Genomic DNA, 13,711 nt, shown 5'->3' on the forward strand with positions numbered 1-13,711 from the left:
TTATTTGAATAGTACAATTCAAGTACATGTGTGAGCGTTTGAATAATACACAAATAAATAATTTGTTAGTGTTATAAAAATATTAACATTCATGGATATATGCAAAATTACATATTTTGGCTTGATCTTTTAACGACCTTATAAATAAATATAATATGGTTTTATGTCTTTATATTATGTAATTATATTACAATAAGTGGCATTAGATAAAATCGTGCTATTCCATAAAACTCAATGGTAAGGCGTTTACTTCTAAGAGACTTTTATTTTATTTTATTATATTGTTTTATTATTTTGCACCTTTTTTGTGCTTAAATGTAATCTCCATTATTGCATTATTCATTTCGTTATATTAAGAAATCCCACAAGGTTTTTAAACAAATCCCTGGCATACAGGATTCACGGGTTCTGGTCCTGCGTACGTGATCCGGTTCTGTGACATCATCACGCTTGCTCCGGAGCAGGAAGTGCCAGTCGGTGGGACTACAAATAACGTTAAGCAACCTTCTGTTATTCCTGCGCACTATCGCGCTTTGACGGGCAAACATGTAATACTTCATACTTTAACAAAACCAGCAAACCACCAAATCGATCCCATGTCAGCCGGGGCGGTGTCTAGACTGATTTAACGGAGGCGAGATGAAGGAGGAGCGGGGCTGCGGCATGCGGAGCGCCGTCGGGTTCCTCTCCCGCAGGATGATCCGCGGACCGCCGCAGCTGAAGGAGGAGTTCCAGCGGCGGAGGTTCGCCGGCTGCTCTAGCCTCTACAAGAGGGACATGCTCGGCCACTTCGGCTGCGTCAACGCCATCGAGTTCTCCAACAATGGAGGACAGTGGCTGGTGTCGGGTAAGATCCTCTGGTTCTGCACGGTGATCTTTCAAATGTGGGTCAGCTAGAAAGAGGCCGATAAAAGTCGGTAACGGAGTGTAAAAGTATGCATCCCTGCAAAAACTTACAAATCGTGCGTTTGCTTAAGTTTGGTCTTTGTTATGATATGTCTGATTTGACATGTTCATCAGTGTTGATATATAGGCTAACCGTTAATAATATAACGTTGATTAAAACCCGCTGAGACCATTCAGTCTCCAAAAGTGTCTTGTTTACTTTCAACAACTTTTTGCAGCAGTTTCTGGTACTTCAACTTTACACCTTTCAAGCTTGCTAGAGTCCTGACTTTTGACATTTGGTGTTTTAAACGTTATTCCATACATTATGCATGTGGGCCTATGTGTTCAAAACTAGCCTGGTGCGTTTTGTCCTGTTTCAGACTTTGAATACATATGGATGTGTGCTGTCACCTTTACTTTTGTATTGCAAACTCAATGCGAAAGTGTCCGCAACGTTTTTTACCAACAAATGTGTCACCAAATGGTGCCTGTTAACATTTTTTCATTTTTTCTTAGAAACATATAGCTTTTGCTGTAGTGGGAATTCACCAATTTTAATAAAACATGGCCATTTTTTCTGTGTCTCGCAGTATTGCTACTCTGATTTGGGAAATGACTATACTTTGGTCCTAATTATATTTTGCCCAATGCATGTATCTATCACATACACTTATGCACTGAGTATTCTGATGTTGACAATAAAATAGTGACATTCCCCGTTATTTGCTATAGGTGGTGATGACCGCAGAGTGTTGCTGTGGCACATGGAGAAAGCGATGCACTCAAAGGCCAAACCAATCAAGTTGAAGGGAGAGCATCTTTCCAACATCTTCTGCCTGGCGTTTGACAGCACTAACAAACGTGTTTTCTCTGGAGGTAAAACATCCCGTTCATAATGCTTGATGCTGTAGGTGGGACAGAGGTGGATGTGCCTAGTGTCTAATGTTTCTGTTGCTGCAGGAAATGACGAGCAGGTGATTCTGCACGATGTGGAACGTGGCGAGACGCTCAATGTCTTCCTGCACGACGATGCCGTCTACGGTCTCTCTGTCAGTCCTGTTAATGATAACGTCTTCGCCAGCTCCTCTGACGATGGCAGAATTCTCATATGGGACACACGAGAGCCACCACATGGAGGTACGCACACACACATACACACTCAAATTACACACATTCGTAGTGTATGCACATTCTGAACATTGCTTCATGATCCAATTTTGTGACAGATTGTCGTCGGCTAGCATGAACTTCACAAGATTGTTCAAAACCTCAAGAATTATGTTACCCTAGCATGATTTATTTAAAGAAATTGGCATGCTCAATGTTATAAATTAGGTAGATTTGTGATTATGTAGTGATTTTTTTAATATGCATAATTTTACATATTTATGTGAACTTGATTAATTGAGTTGCAAAATCTGTGTTGAAGTAGAAATAAAAGAAAATGGGTTGTCAAACATTTGGAACACACTATATTGCAAAAACACCAACTCTGAGTAAACAAAATACACATAATTGGTTCATGTTTGGAACATATACAAACCTGGTAAACATACACACATGATTTCTGTACTCTGATTGTCTCAGGGAGGTAGATTAAAAACAGATTGTTGTATAACTGGATTAAACGGCAACTGGCATGACTTCAGTTACGTGTTTATTTATGTTCTCAGTGGTATGACTGCAATGTAAGTTTTTTACTGTAGGTTTGTTTACACTAATCAAGTATGATAAAGTATCTAACATAAGCAAGCTTAAAGACATATCTGATGTGCTTTTGGATTTTGTGATTCAGAACGTCTTTGCCAGAAATTGTGTTGTAGAACTTGTCTTATTCTTATACTGTTGTGCCTTCTAGAACCGTTCTGTTTGGCCAACTATCCCTCGGCATTCCACAGCGTGATGTTTAACCCTGTTGAACCCCGTCTGCTGGCCACCGCAAACTCTAAAGAGGGGGTGGGTCTGTGGGACATCCGCAAACCTCGCAGGTGAGATGGAGATGGGTTGGAAAAACTGAGGACAAACACTGACTCGCTCTCTTTCAAAATGCTCTTATGCTATTTTCTTCGGAAAAATAGTTAAAATTATCCAAATTGGAGCCCTAATTAGTCCTGAAAATTAGTCCTGACTTAATTATTAAATTCTGCATGTTTTAGTAAAGTATGTTAAAGGGCTCATCGGATGAAAATCTGACTTTTTCTGCGTTTAAATAAATCGGGTCCCTAGTGCATCTACCAACTTATTTTGGTGTGCCTTTCCCTCCAAGCATGTGAGAAGTCGAGCCGTTCAGATTTCGCTCTTGTTGTGATGTATAGGGAGGCTCTTATTATAATGTTACCGCCCCTTAATCTACACAATTTCCCCCACGGTGCTGCCCCCATTGTTATTTTCACATCCGACAACGGTGTACGTGAGTGACGCCATAGCCAAAGTTTGTGGACAAAATGTTAAAGGGTTATGTAGTTGGCTTTTTTTGTTTCTTTGGTGTGTTATAAGTTGCCCATGCATGTATTAGACACGTAAAATTGCAAATATTAAAGTTTTGGAACCAAAGATGCATTATATCTAAAACCGAATGCTCACCCAGACCTGCCTGAAACGCAGCCCCGCACATCTACATCAGTGTGGTGTGATTTGACCAAGATTGCCCAAATGTATACCCAAGTAAGGTGGGCTTAACCGTCAGCAGAACTGCTTTGGAACCTGATGTTCCAAATATGGTAAGAGGCGTTACATTTTTGTCACACGCTTGCAGTATTCGACCAATTACTGCGCACTGGTTGACTGGCCAATCATAGTACACCTCGCTTTACAGAGCGATGGGCTTTGAAAAAAATGTGCACGTTTCAGAGTGGCGAGGCAAAGAGGAGACATAAACATGCACGGTTTGCAGAAAATACTGTGTTTTTTCAACTTAAATCGTGGATACATATTGCATTACATCTAAAGCAATATTATTTTAGCCGTGTTATATCACTCATTTAACATGGAAAACAAAACAAAGCATTCTTATTACTGTTTTATTCATATTACAATCAATCTAATATAACATTTTATGGCAGCATTTTGAATATTTAAAACCCATAAACAGTACAAACCTATATAAAAAATTGTGTATGCAATATTGTCAGTGTACATAAATTAGGTAATCGAGCGCTACAGATGTTAAAACAAATGAGACACATCAGTTTAACTGCATGCTATCCGTTCTTTAAAGGCTGTTGCTCGTCTTCTCTTGTGTCTGTAGATCTGTCTGTAGCCAGGTGTTTAAATCTGTACATCTGACTGGAAAAGCTACAATCAAATATGCATGCCTAAACTTCATCATGTTATAAGTAACTGATCTCTTTCCAGAAAAAGGCTAATCACACAATCCAGTCCAAGTATGGACTAAAACTGGTCTAAAAAATGGACGGTGGACTGCTGAGTGCTCATGCATTTTCATTCGCCAGGCACATACATTGATTGACAGCCTTCATTCGTCCAAATGAAAGCTGCGTCCGAAATCGCATACTGTAACAGTACTTACCATATTTGACCTACCTATCGCCCGTTAAAACAGTACGTTCTGTATAGTATGAGTGCGAGTAATATGAATACATTTCTGACATACTAGGTCCATCATGATTTATGGTCATGTGACCCGTATGCTCTTTGACCTATGACGTATTAACACGTGAGCGGTGATAAAACATCATTTTGTCACAAGAAATTTATTTATTGGCACTTGCATTAAAAACAGATGTCCGCCTTAGTTTTCCACTATATTTATTTGATTTACTTTTGAAATGTAACCATTGCTCAACTCATGTGGCATCATGGGATAGAGAAGTGTCCATCCTATGCTTACTATGCATGTCTCATACTCATTTTCGCCTACTATTGTGTATGGAAAAAGGCCATTTCAGATCCAGCTTATGTCTTTGAGCATAGCTGTCTGCTGTACTGCCTGAGACCAGCAGAGGACAGCAGAGTGTATGTTTGTAAAGATGTTCTCAGTTTTGTCCACTTGATAATTTTTTCAATCATAACATTCATATGATAATCCTTTAAATATTACACTTTTCTCTCTCTGTGCTGTAGTTCACTGTTGAGGTATGGAGGGAGTTTGTCTCTTCAGAGTGCCATGAGCGTGCGTTTCAACAGCATGGGGACGCAGCTGTTGGCCCTGCGCAGACGTCTGCCTCCTGTCTTGTACGAGCTGCACTCCCGTCTGCCCAGCTTCCAGTTCGATAACCAAGGATACTTCAACTCCTGCACTATGAAGAGCTGCTGCTTCGCCGGAGATCAAGATCAGGTTAGATAAACACCAGAAATGATCAGCTAGTCAGTGGGTGGTCAACTAGTCGGTTTAAAAGAAGACATGTATAATTAGACATGTTCAATTGGTTTGTTTTGCTAGAGTGTTTGTCTCACCATCTTAAAGGAAAGCTTATGACTGAATGCATGAATTAAGCAATATTTAACAAATACACAGACTCAAAAGTAAACTTTGCAAGATTTTAAGTAAACACAACATTCAGACTTGGCCCCTCCTTTCACGTGGGACGCGTTCGTTAGTACATGAAGTAATAAAATATTGTATATATTGTCATTTTTGTGTATATGTAAATGCGCCTCATTGAATTTACACCAACAAACCACTGCAATTGTTACCGGCAAGGCTTGTTTGGTAGGCAAGCTCTAAGTCAGTTTTACAGACCTCAAGATTTTCTTTTTTGTAGTAGTTGGGTTTATTTAGTGGACATTTCCAGTGTTACGGAGATGACATTTGCAGTCAAAACGTGATTTGCACACGGTATGGTCATAAACATTCAGGGCTACACTGAAAATGTTTGGGGCTTCAGCCCCTTAGCCCACCCCTGGCTAGCACTAGTAACTATAATAGTTACTATATTTTCATTTAATTTGTAGTGCCTATATTTATGCTTAAAAAATGCTTTAAAACTTAATAGATCTTTTTATCTTTGCCATATATCAATATTTTTAGTCTCTTTATTTTTAACACTTTGTTTTGCAAATATGTAACCATTAACAAGTATAAAAAATGTGCTTGTCAACTTCGAAAACACAGTATTCATTGAAAAAGTACAGTGTTTTTCCACTTCCTGAAAAACAGCAAAATTGGACATAAAAGGTTTCAGAAAGACAGCGACGATATACCACAAATTTATTATCAATTAAACTAGCCTGTATATTGCACAAAACTTTTATAGTACTGATATTATACACAATATTTACAACGTCAATCAGTACTCATAGTGGGTGATTGTCTCGAGGAGATGAATGTGTTACAGTTTGACATTTAATAATCAGCCAGTCCTGTTAATGTGTGTCTGGTTGACAGTAATACTGTATGTGTGAGTATATGACTTAGATCAGTGATTGCGCAGAATTGCGTGTGTACATGATTCTGGTAAAGTATGGTGAGGTATGTTGAGTAATGGAATGTTGTGTTAAGGCTTGTAGGAGCATGTTTTTATCAGTGATGAATCTAAAGCTGAGCAGATGCTGGACTGTGTGTTGGTGGGTGAGCTGCGCTGTTTGGCTGTTGTGTATGTTTGTCCAGCTGTCTCTCCTTTCCACACAACTTTGTCCCTCCTCTCTGGAGAAGTCTGATATACAGTTTGTGCATCTATAGCTTAGCAGCTGTGTGTGTCAAGCTTAATATAGTTCACGAAAACTATTAAAACATCTCTGTTTATTGAAATGAAATATAACCTAAATCGGCCTAAATATATTTTGATAAACTTCATTAAGTTTATAGCTGTGGCAACATTTTCCATTTTGTTTGGTTTAAGATGAGGCATTAAAAATATTATAAAAAACTAAAACTGAAATAATATAAAATAAATAAAAATCAATTAAATAAATAAATAAATAAAAAATAACATGAAGAGAAAAGTAAATATATATATGTATATATTAATGAAACTGCAAAAAAAATTGACAACAAGACCGTGTAATACTGAAGCTGAATAATGTATGAATATCTTGTTAGAAGCCTCTCATAGTATGTGTTGTGTATGTGGTGCAGTAATATGTTTTTTTTGGTTCTCAGTACATCCTGTCTGGCTCGGATGATTTTAACCTTTACATGTGGAGAATCCCCACCGACCCGGAGGCAGGTAATCAGAACACCCTCAGGTCAAGCATGTCTAATGTTGTTGCTTGTGTTCATGTGGTAAATTTGAGGTAGATGTCAAAAAACTTTTATGGACATTCCCTTTCTGTCTCTGCAGGAGGTATTGGTCGGGTGGTAAACGGGGCCTTCATGGTACTGAAGGGTCATCGCTCTATTGTAAATCAAGTTCGCTTTAACCCAAACACGTACATGATCTGCTCCTCCGGGGTTGAGAAGGTCATTAAGGTTAGTCGACGCTATTATAAAAATGAAAAACATGTGTAAAAGACATACTACAGCGGTGTTTAACATCAGAACATAGTGATACATTTTAGCAGATACCTTACAACATTAGCTCCAAAATGGTCTCATCCTCATGTTGTTCAAAACATGAATAACGGCGTCAGTTGTCAGTCTGTTCCTCAGATGAACATTATGTGGGTTCAGAAGACATTGAATCTTGCACACATGCCACTTTATGATACTTTTATGTTGCATTTTTTTTGGGGGGGGGAGTTTGACACAGTTGTAGGTGTTTGGAACAACATGTGGATGCGATGGGTATTAAAGATAGTTTCTGGATAAACTATTTCTTTATCACAGACACGAGCAGACCGGCCACACACACACATGCAGAGAGACACACTGGAAAGCAGAACGTGCATGATCTTGTGCCTGGCCTCGGTTTAGCCCTAAATGAATTTCTGCTGTCGCTGGTTCTGTAAACCCTGAAGACAAAGAATTTAAGCTTCAATTTACCTGTCTAACTATTTACCTGTCTCACTCTTTCCTTTCGTCATTTAACAGCTGATAAAATATAATTAAGAAGAATGTTTCATCTTCCCACAATGCTACTTCATGAAAAATATAAAGACGTAATTGGTGGATTTCTAATATTCGTCCTCATCTTGTGTTAAGGGTGTCATAATAACCAGAGGATCTTAATGTTTTTCAGTATGTGGTCTTGTTTTGCTTCTCTGTCCTCGTGTGCTGTTGTGGGCATGTTTTATGTGAGAATGAAAATGTAGTTTATCTTTCACTTGTACTTGTGAAATCTTGTTTGGCAGGGAGAAGAGATGTTGAGTAACACTATCACACTGTTCTCTATTGCTACAATCTAGGATTATCGTTTTGTGACACATTTCTCTCTCTGCTGTGTTCGTACAAATACAGTAATCATGTTCAACATCCATCTGCAATCCTGTGTAAACCCTTGATCATACAGTGGCATCTAAAATTATTAGACTATTAGTGTACAAAAGTAATGCATTTTTGTACGTTAAATAATTATGCAGACAATTTAATAAAAACAAATAAAGAGGAACATTTATTTTAAAATGATCATGAATTACATCCTGTCTTAAAGGGACAGTTCACCCAAAAATACAAATTCTGTCATCATTTCTTCAACCTCGATTCGTTCGAAATGTGTATAAATTTCTTTGTTCCGATGAACACAGAGAATGATATTTGGAAGAATGATTGCAACCAAACAGTTGTTGGCCACCATTGACTACCATACTAGGTAGTAAAAAGCACCCCAGAACAGTTTATTTGGTGCATTCTTCAAAGTATCTTCTTTTGTTCAACAGAACAGAGACGTTTAAAAAGTAATATTCCTACTATTCAATGGTGGCTACAAACATTTTTCTAAATATCTCTCCGTGTTCAAACAGATTTGGAACAACGTGAGGGTGAGTATATTATGACGGAATTTTCTTTTTTGGGTGAACCATCCTTTAATATTTGGTGTGCACCAATTTTGCTTTTATTTTGGTACTCTATGCTTACATCACAAATTTTATTCAAGTCGGTGTCAATCTTGATGATTCAGTATATCCCAGCATGATTTAAAGAGCATCTTGTGTGCTCCAGTGGAAGCAAGCAAATGTGACCTTTTTAAAAAAAGAGTTTTTACCATTTTCTGTTCTGAGCCATTTTGGCCCTCAATGTATAGGGGTTTAAATCTGACTGTCTCACTCTCTCTCTCTCTCTCTCTCTCTCTCTCTCTCTCTCTCTCTGCAGGTATGGAGTCCATATCAGCAGCCAGACAGTGACGGTGATCTGGATGGTTTGGTAGAGGATAAGTCTCGCTCTCTCTACACCCATGAGGAATACATCAGCCTGGTCCTCACCAGTGGAAGTGGCTTATCCCATGATTACGTCAACCAATCAGTGCAAGAGGACCCCCGAATGATGGCTTTCTTCGACTCACTGGTCCGACGCGAGATCGAGGGCTGGAGCTCGGATTCGGACAGCGATTTGAGCGAGGGTGCGATTATGCAGCTGCACGCAAGAGCTCGCCGTTCTGCGCGACCCACACAGCAATCTCCTGCCAGTCTATCTGCCGTTCATCAGAGCGACTCTGACAACTCCTCTGCGTCCTCGATGGCTGGCCCGGATGTGTCGGGGAGAGAGCGAACTGATCAGGACAGGGGTGAGTCACAGATAAGCGGGGCAGGGCCTCGTGAATCGTCATTTCTGCTCGACTTTGTGAACGAGGACTCCGATTCCAGCGGGTTCTGGTTAGACCCAATGCCTCGTCCCAGATCCCCCAGTCCACGTGAGAACTCGAGCCTCTCCAGTCATGCTTCCTTGGTAGGTGTGGCCTCTAGTTCTAGCTCATCCCCCAGTTCCTCCTCAAGCTCGTCCTCCAGCAGTGACGGCAACGATGAGGAGCTGCGTAGTAGCAGGATGCGACAACGCAACGCTGCGAGGCTGAGGCACCATATGGGCCTTTCTGGCAGAGATTCTGCCACCAGTCTTGATACCGCAACAGATTTCTCCAGCTACCCCAGCATATCCATCCACGAACCGCTATCGCCTTCTTCATCATCGGGTGATGATGTTCGCTCTTTTAGGAAGCGTGGGAAAGAAAAGGCAAGCGGACATGCCCCAAGCCCCGCACACTTATCTGACAAACAAGCACAATCCAGATTTAGACGTCGCATCACTTCCTCTCGTTTAGGCGGTGATGTTCGCGTTGAGAGAGCGAAATCACGAGCAGGCTGGTGTGTGGAATCTGGGGAGGAACAAGAGAGAGGAAGAACTAGCGGGGAAGATTTAAGCGCAACACATAGTGCTGGGGAGGAAGTAAATGCAGTTCTTTGCGGTCACACCAATGCAAGCTCTAGTGTTAACGGACATCCACATACAGATGTGGAGAGTGAGAGCCGTGCAGACTGCGTTCACCCAGAATCCTCTATGGCAGACTCTGATATCAATAGAAACTCAGACTCCAGGACTCAGGGGAACACCTCTAGCAGGGAGTCAGCCAGTGTTGTTGGGAAACGGACTCGTTCAGACTCGGGAGACGAAGAGGGTTCTTCGTCCGAGGAAAAGGCTAAAGCATCGTGATGGACTGGCTTAAAGTCAGATTTATCTTGAGTTGTTAGTGGTTTAAATTTGGACTATTTCAACATCTTTTGGTTTTCGACTTTTAATGCAAATTCCCTTTCCCTCTTTTTTCTGATGTCATGTATTCTGGGGTCATACAGTGATGACACTAAAAAAAAAATATTGATATTAATATGGTACAGAAAAATTATAAAGGCAGTGCTTTTGGTTTCATCATATTTTCGTTTCATAGAACCTGTGACCTTTCTGTCAGGGTTTTGGTTCATTTGAACTTGAAGCTGCGAAAAGAAAAAAGGTTTTGAGAGTTTCTAAAGAAGGCCTGTTTCAGTGGGACTAGGGGGTTCAGGGGGCAAGAAACAGTGTTTCCATGGTAACCTCATTGAACAGCAGCTGTTTGAGTTGTGCATTAAAGTTCTGTTCCAGTGTTTCCAAAGAAACAGTTTGCTGTGTGTCTTCTTCCTCATCATGCACTGTTACCATCATCATTAAACGGGAAGTAGCTCAGTGAAATTTCTAGATGTGTGTTCTAGGATTTTACACGAAGATATTCTGATGTGAAACTCGTCACCATGGCGATGCATCAGTATCTGATCTCCATCTGTCAATCGGAGAGGCTTTGGTTTTCAAGGTTTAGCCTCAAATGAAAGAATGGCGTAGATATACAGTAATATTTGTTTTTCTCCTTGTTGGGTTTTATGGTAATTGGAGTTCAAAGGGCACTGTAAACCGTATAGTGTAGATTTGACTATTGATCGATATTTCACAGGATCTGGATAGGGAAATGTGCCCATCCGCCGTAGCTTACCATCCAGTACTACACAGAGTTTAGCATATGGTTCGGCTATACAAAGATGTGTTTATAATTTAACCAAGAAGTGGTTACTTGAAATTTGTGAATATAAAGTGTGCTCCTAGACCATTACAATATCATGCAAGGGGATTACAAAACTATAAGAAGGGAAAATAAATTAAAAGTTGACCAAAATCAAAATTATTATTTTAAATGATTTTGAATTATGGTATACATAAAAAAATTGCAGCACTATGCAATACATTCTTACATTCATTTTGTGGTATGTATGTGTCAAGAAAAACTTCCTAAACGTCTTGTATACGTAAAGTATACAGGATTCTATTCTTATTCCTAATGAACAAATTGTTAGCATGCAGAGAACAGTGAACATTGTCAGGAACCTGAGAATCAGAATGCAGCTAGTTTTTGACTCTGACATTAAGCAGCTCACGGCATGAAATATATTCATAAAATCACTGTAGTATTTGTTTAATTGAAGTCAGTGGATGAGGAACAGGTCGCCCCTTAGGAAATGAACTATAATTTTTCCACTACGCGCAGAGACAAATAGGCGGAGACTCTTGCTCAGATGAGCAGTTCGAGCTAGCCATAAATGGAATCCTCTCACTCTGTTGGTCGCGATAAGGAAACTCCACCCGGCGGTAAGAGCAGAACTTGTATAGTTGATTGACAGTTCTTTGGATGATGTCACTCCTGAGTACAGTTATTGAGACACATCCTCACTCTGATTCAGCTCACAGGTTCTCAAGTAAATTGTGTCACCTTCAAATTTAAAGATTTGTCCTTACATGAACGTGTATTCACTTTCTTGCAAAATGTTATATCATTCCCAGCCCTCCAAACCTATGAAGGCGTGTAGTGTTTTACTCACCAGCATATTTCATGCACCCAACGCTTTTAACATCACATTTTCATGTACATTTTTAGTACCTCTATAGACATACAAAATTCAAAAGAAACTTAAGCATTTCTAAAAGTTTTAATGAAATAAATCTCTGACCATGACCAGCAGAAGAGACATCTTTCATCTTGGGGCGAAAAGCTTGTTCTGTGTGGGAGGTTTGATCCGACAGAAGGATGATGATGTATCTGCTCAGCTGTCGGTGGATGATTGTGTTGCTGTGTTGGTTGTAGTTGCTCTTTCCTGTAACATAATTAATCATGTCAGTCTGTCTGAATCAGCTGTAACAGACTCTGTTATCAACAGGAAATAAATGAATATTGTGTCCCCTCACGCCTTCTTAAAGTCCTTGTTGAAGTAAGCGGGATTGTAAGTAGTTCTCATATACTTTAAACAGGCTGCTCAAAAAACTTGAGCTAATATTTCACAGCATCTTATCAGGAACACTCTGTCAACAGCTTTAGATACTGCTGAATTTCACACTCTGAGGAAGGGGAGTTGAAGTGCCAGTTTGTGCTGATATATAGCCAGACTGGTCCATAATATTATCATGCCGATATAAAAGTCATTCTGTCATGGCCTACCTGTTGAGCTATATTAATGTCTCAGACAAAGAGGCAGTGAGAAGAATGTGAAATAAGATTTTTTAAATGTTCACAACTGTGTGTGAGTGGGTGAAAGTGGGTCTGGGCATCCAAATGAGTCACTGTTGTTAAATATTCTCCAATATGTGTGTGAACATTAAAGAGGTGATGGAGGGATGAAGTTTGTTTTGTGATCGCTTTTTCAGAGTTGTCTTTGTCTCTCTTTAGTTTAAGTGTAATGTGAGATAAAAAACCTCGAAAGCTCAAATGATTAAAGAACTGCTAACATTTGCTTCATGTCATCGATTATTTAGGTATTCAGATTACATATCAATTATTTTAATAATTTCTGAGTAGGTACCAAATGTTGAGTTTGGCACAAACACATATTTCTCGATTCATTCCCATGACATGATAGAAAGCTGGATCACTGGATCAGGTTTTATTAAAGAGTTTTGCAGTAAGACAAAGTGACTGGTGGCAAACTAAGTGAGTCATTTCTATTTTTGTGGTGTTAAGATTTTTCTGAATGAAAGTGCTACTGTCCAGTGCCCTATGGGAGATTCTTATGTTCAGAACAGGAATGCAGCAGTCCAGCAGCAAATCACATTGGAATCAACCAGAGACCCCTTACACACTCTTTCAATGCATTTCTCACAAATTCAATCCAGGTAAAAAAAATCTGAAAGTGTGCTAATGTTTTGTTCACAAAATGTGGAAACAGGTTTAGAGCGTTATAAAATAATTGACTCGAGTTGGAGGACTGCTTGTAACCCAACAGTTCTTGGCCACCATTGACTACCATAGTAGGTAAGATTACAACGGAAGTCAAAAGTGACCCAGAATTGTTTGCTTTCCTAAATTATTTTACTAAATATCTTCAACAGAACAAAGAAATGTATAAAGCTACGTTGGTCAACGGTGGTTAAGAACTTTTTGGTTACAAGCATTCTTCCAGGCATTCTTCCAAATATCTTCTTTGTTGATTAGAACAAAGAAATTCATAAAGATTTGGAACAACCTGAGAGTGAGTAGCCTAAATA

General features: G+C 39.5%; 1 protein-coding gene across 1 annotated transcript; it reads left to right on the top strand.

The window, feature by feature from the left end:
• The first annotated feature begins 466 nt into the window (after positions 1–466).
• On the top strand, positions 467–10,813 carry dcaf5 (ddb1 and cul4 associated factor 5). Its single transcript, XM_056760133.1, has 8 exons — positions 467–847; positions 1,621–1,764; positions 1,849–2,025; positions 2,747–2,876; positions 4,972–5,185; positions 6,950–7,016; positions 7,131–7,258; positions 9,038–10,813. The coding sequence occupies exons 1-8, from the start codon at positions 640–642 to the stop codon at positions 10,367–10,369; spliced, it is 2,400 nt and encodes a 799-aa protein (XP_056616111.1). The 5' UTR covers positions 467–639; the 3' UTR covers positions 10,370–10,813.
• Positions 10,814–13,711: the final 2,898 nt, after the last annotated feature.

This window comes from Triplophysa dalaica, chromosome 11, assembly GCF_015846415.1.
Source record: "Triplophysa dalaica isolate WHDGS20190420 chromosome 11, ASM1584641v1, whole genome shotgun sequence".
Classification (NCBI taxonomy): Eukaryota; Metazoa; Chordata; class Actinopteri; order Cypriniformes; family Nemacheilidae; genus Triplophysa; species Triplophysa dalaica.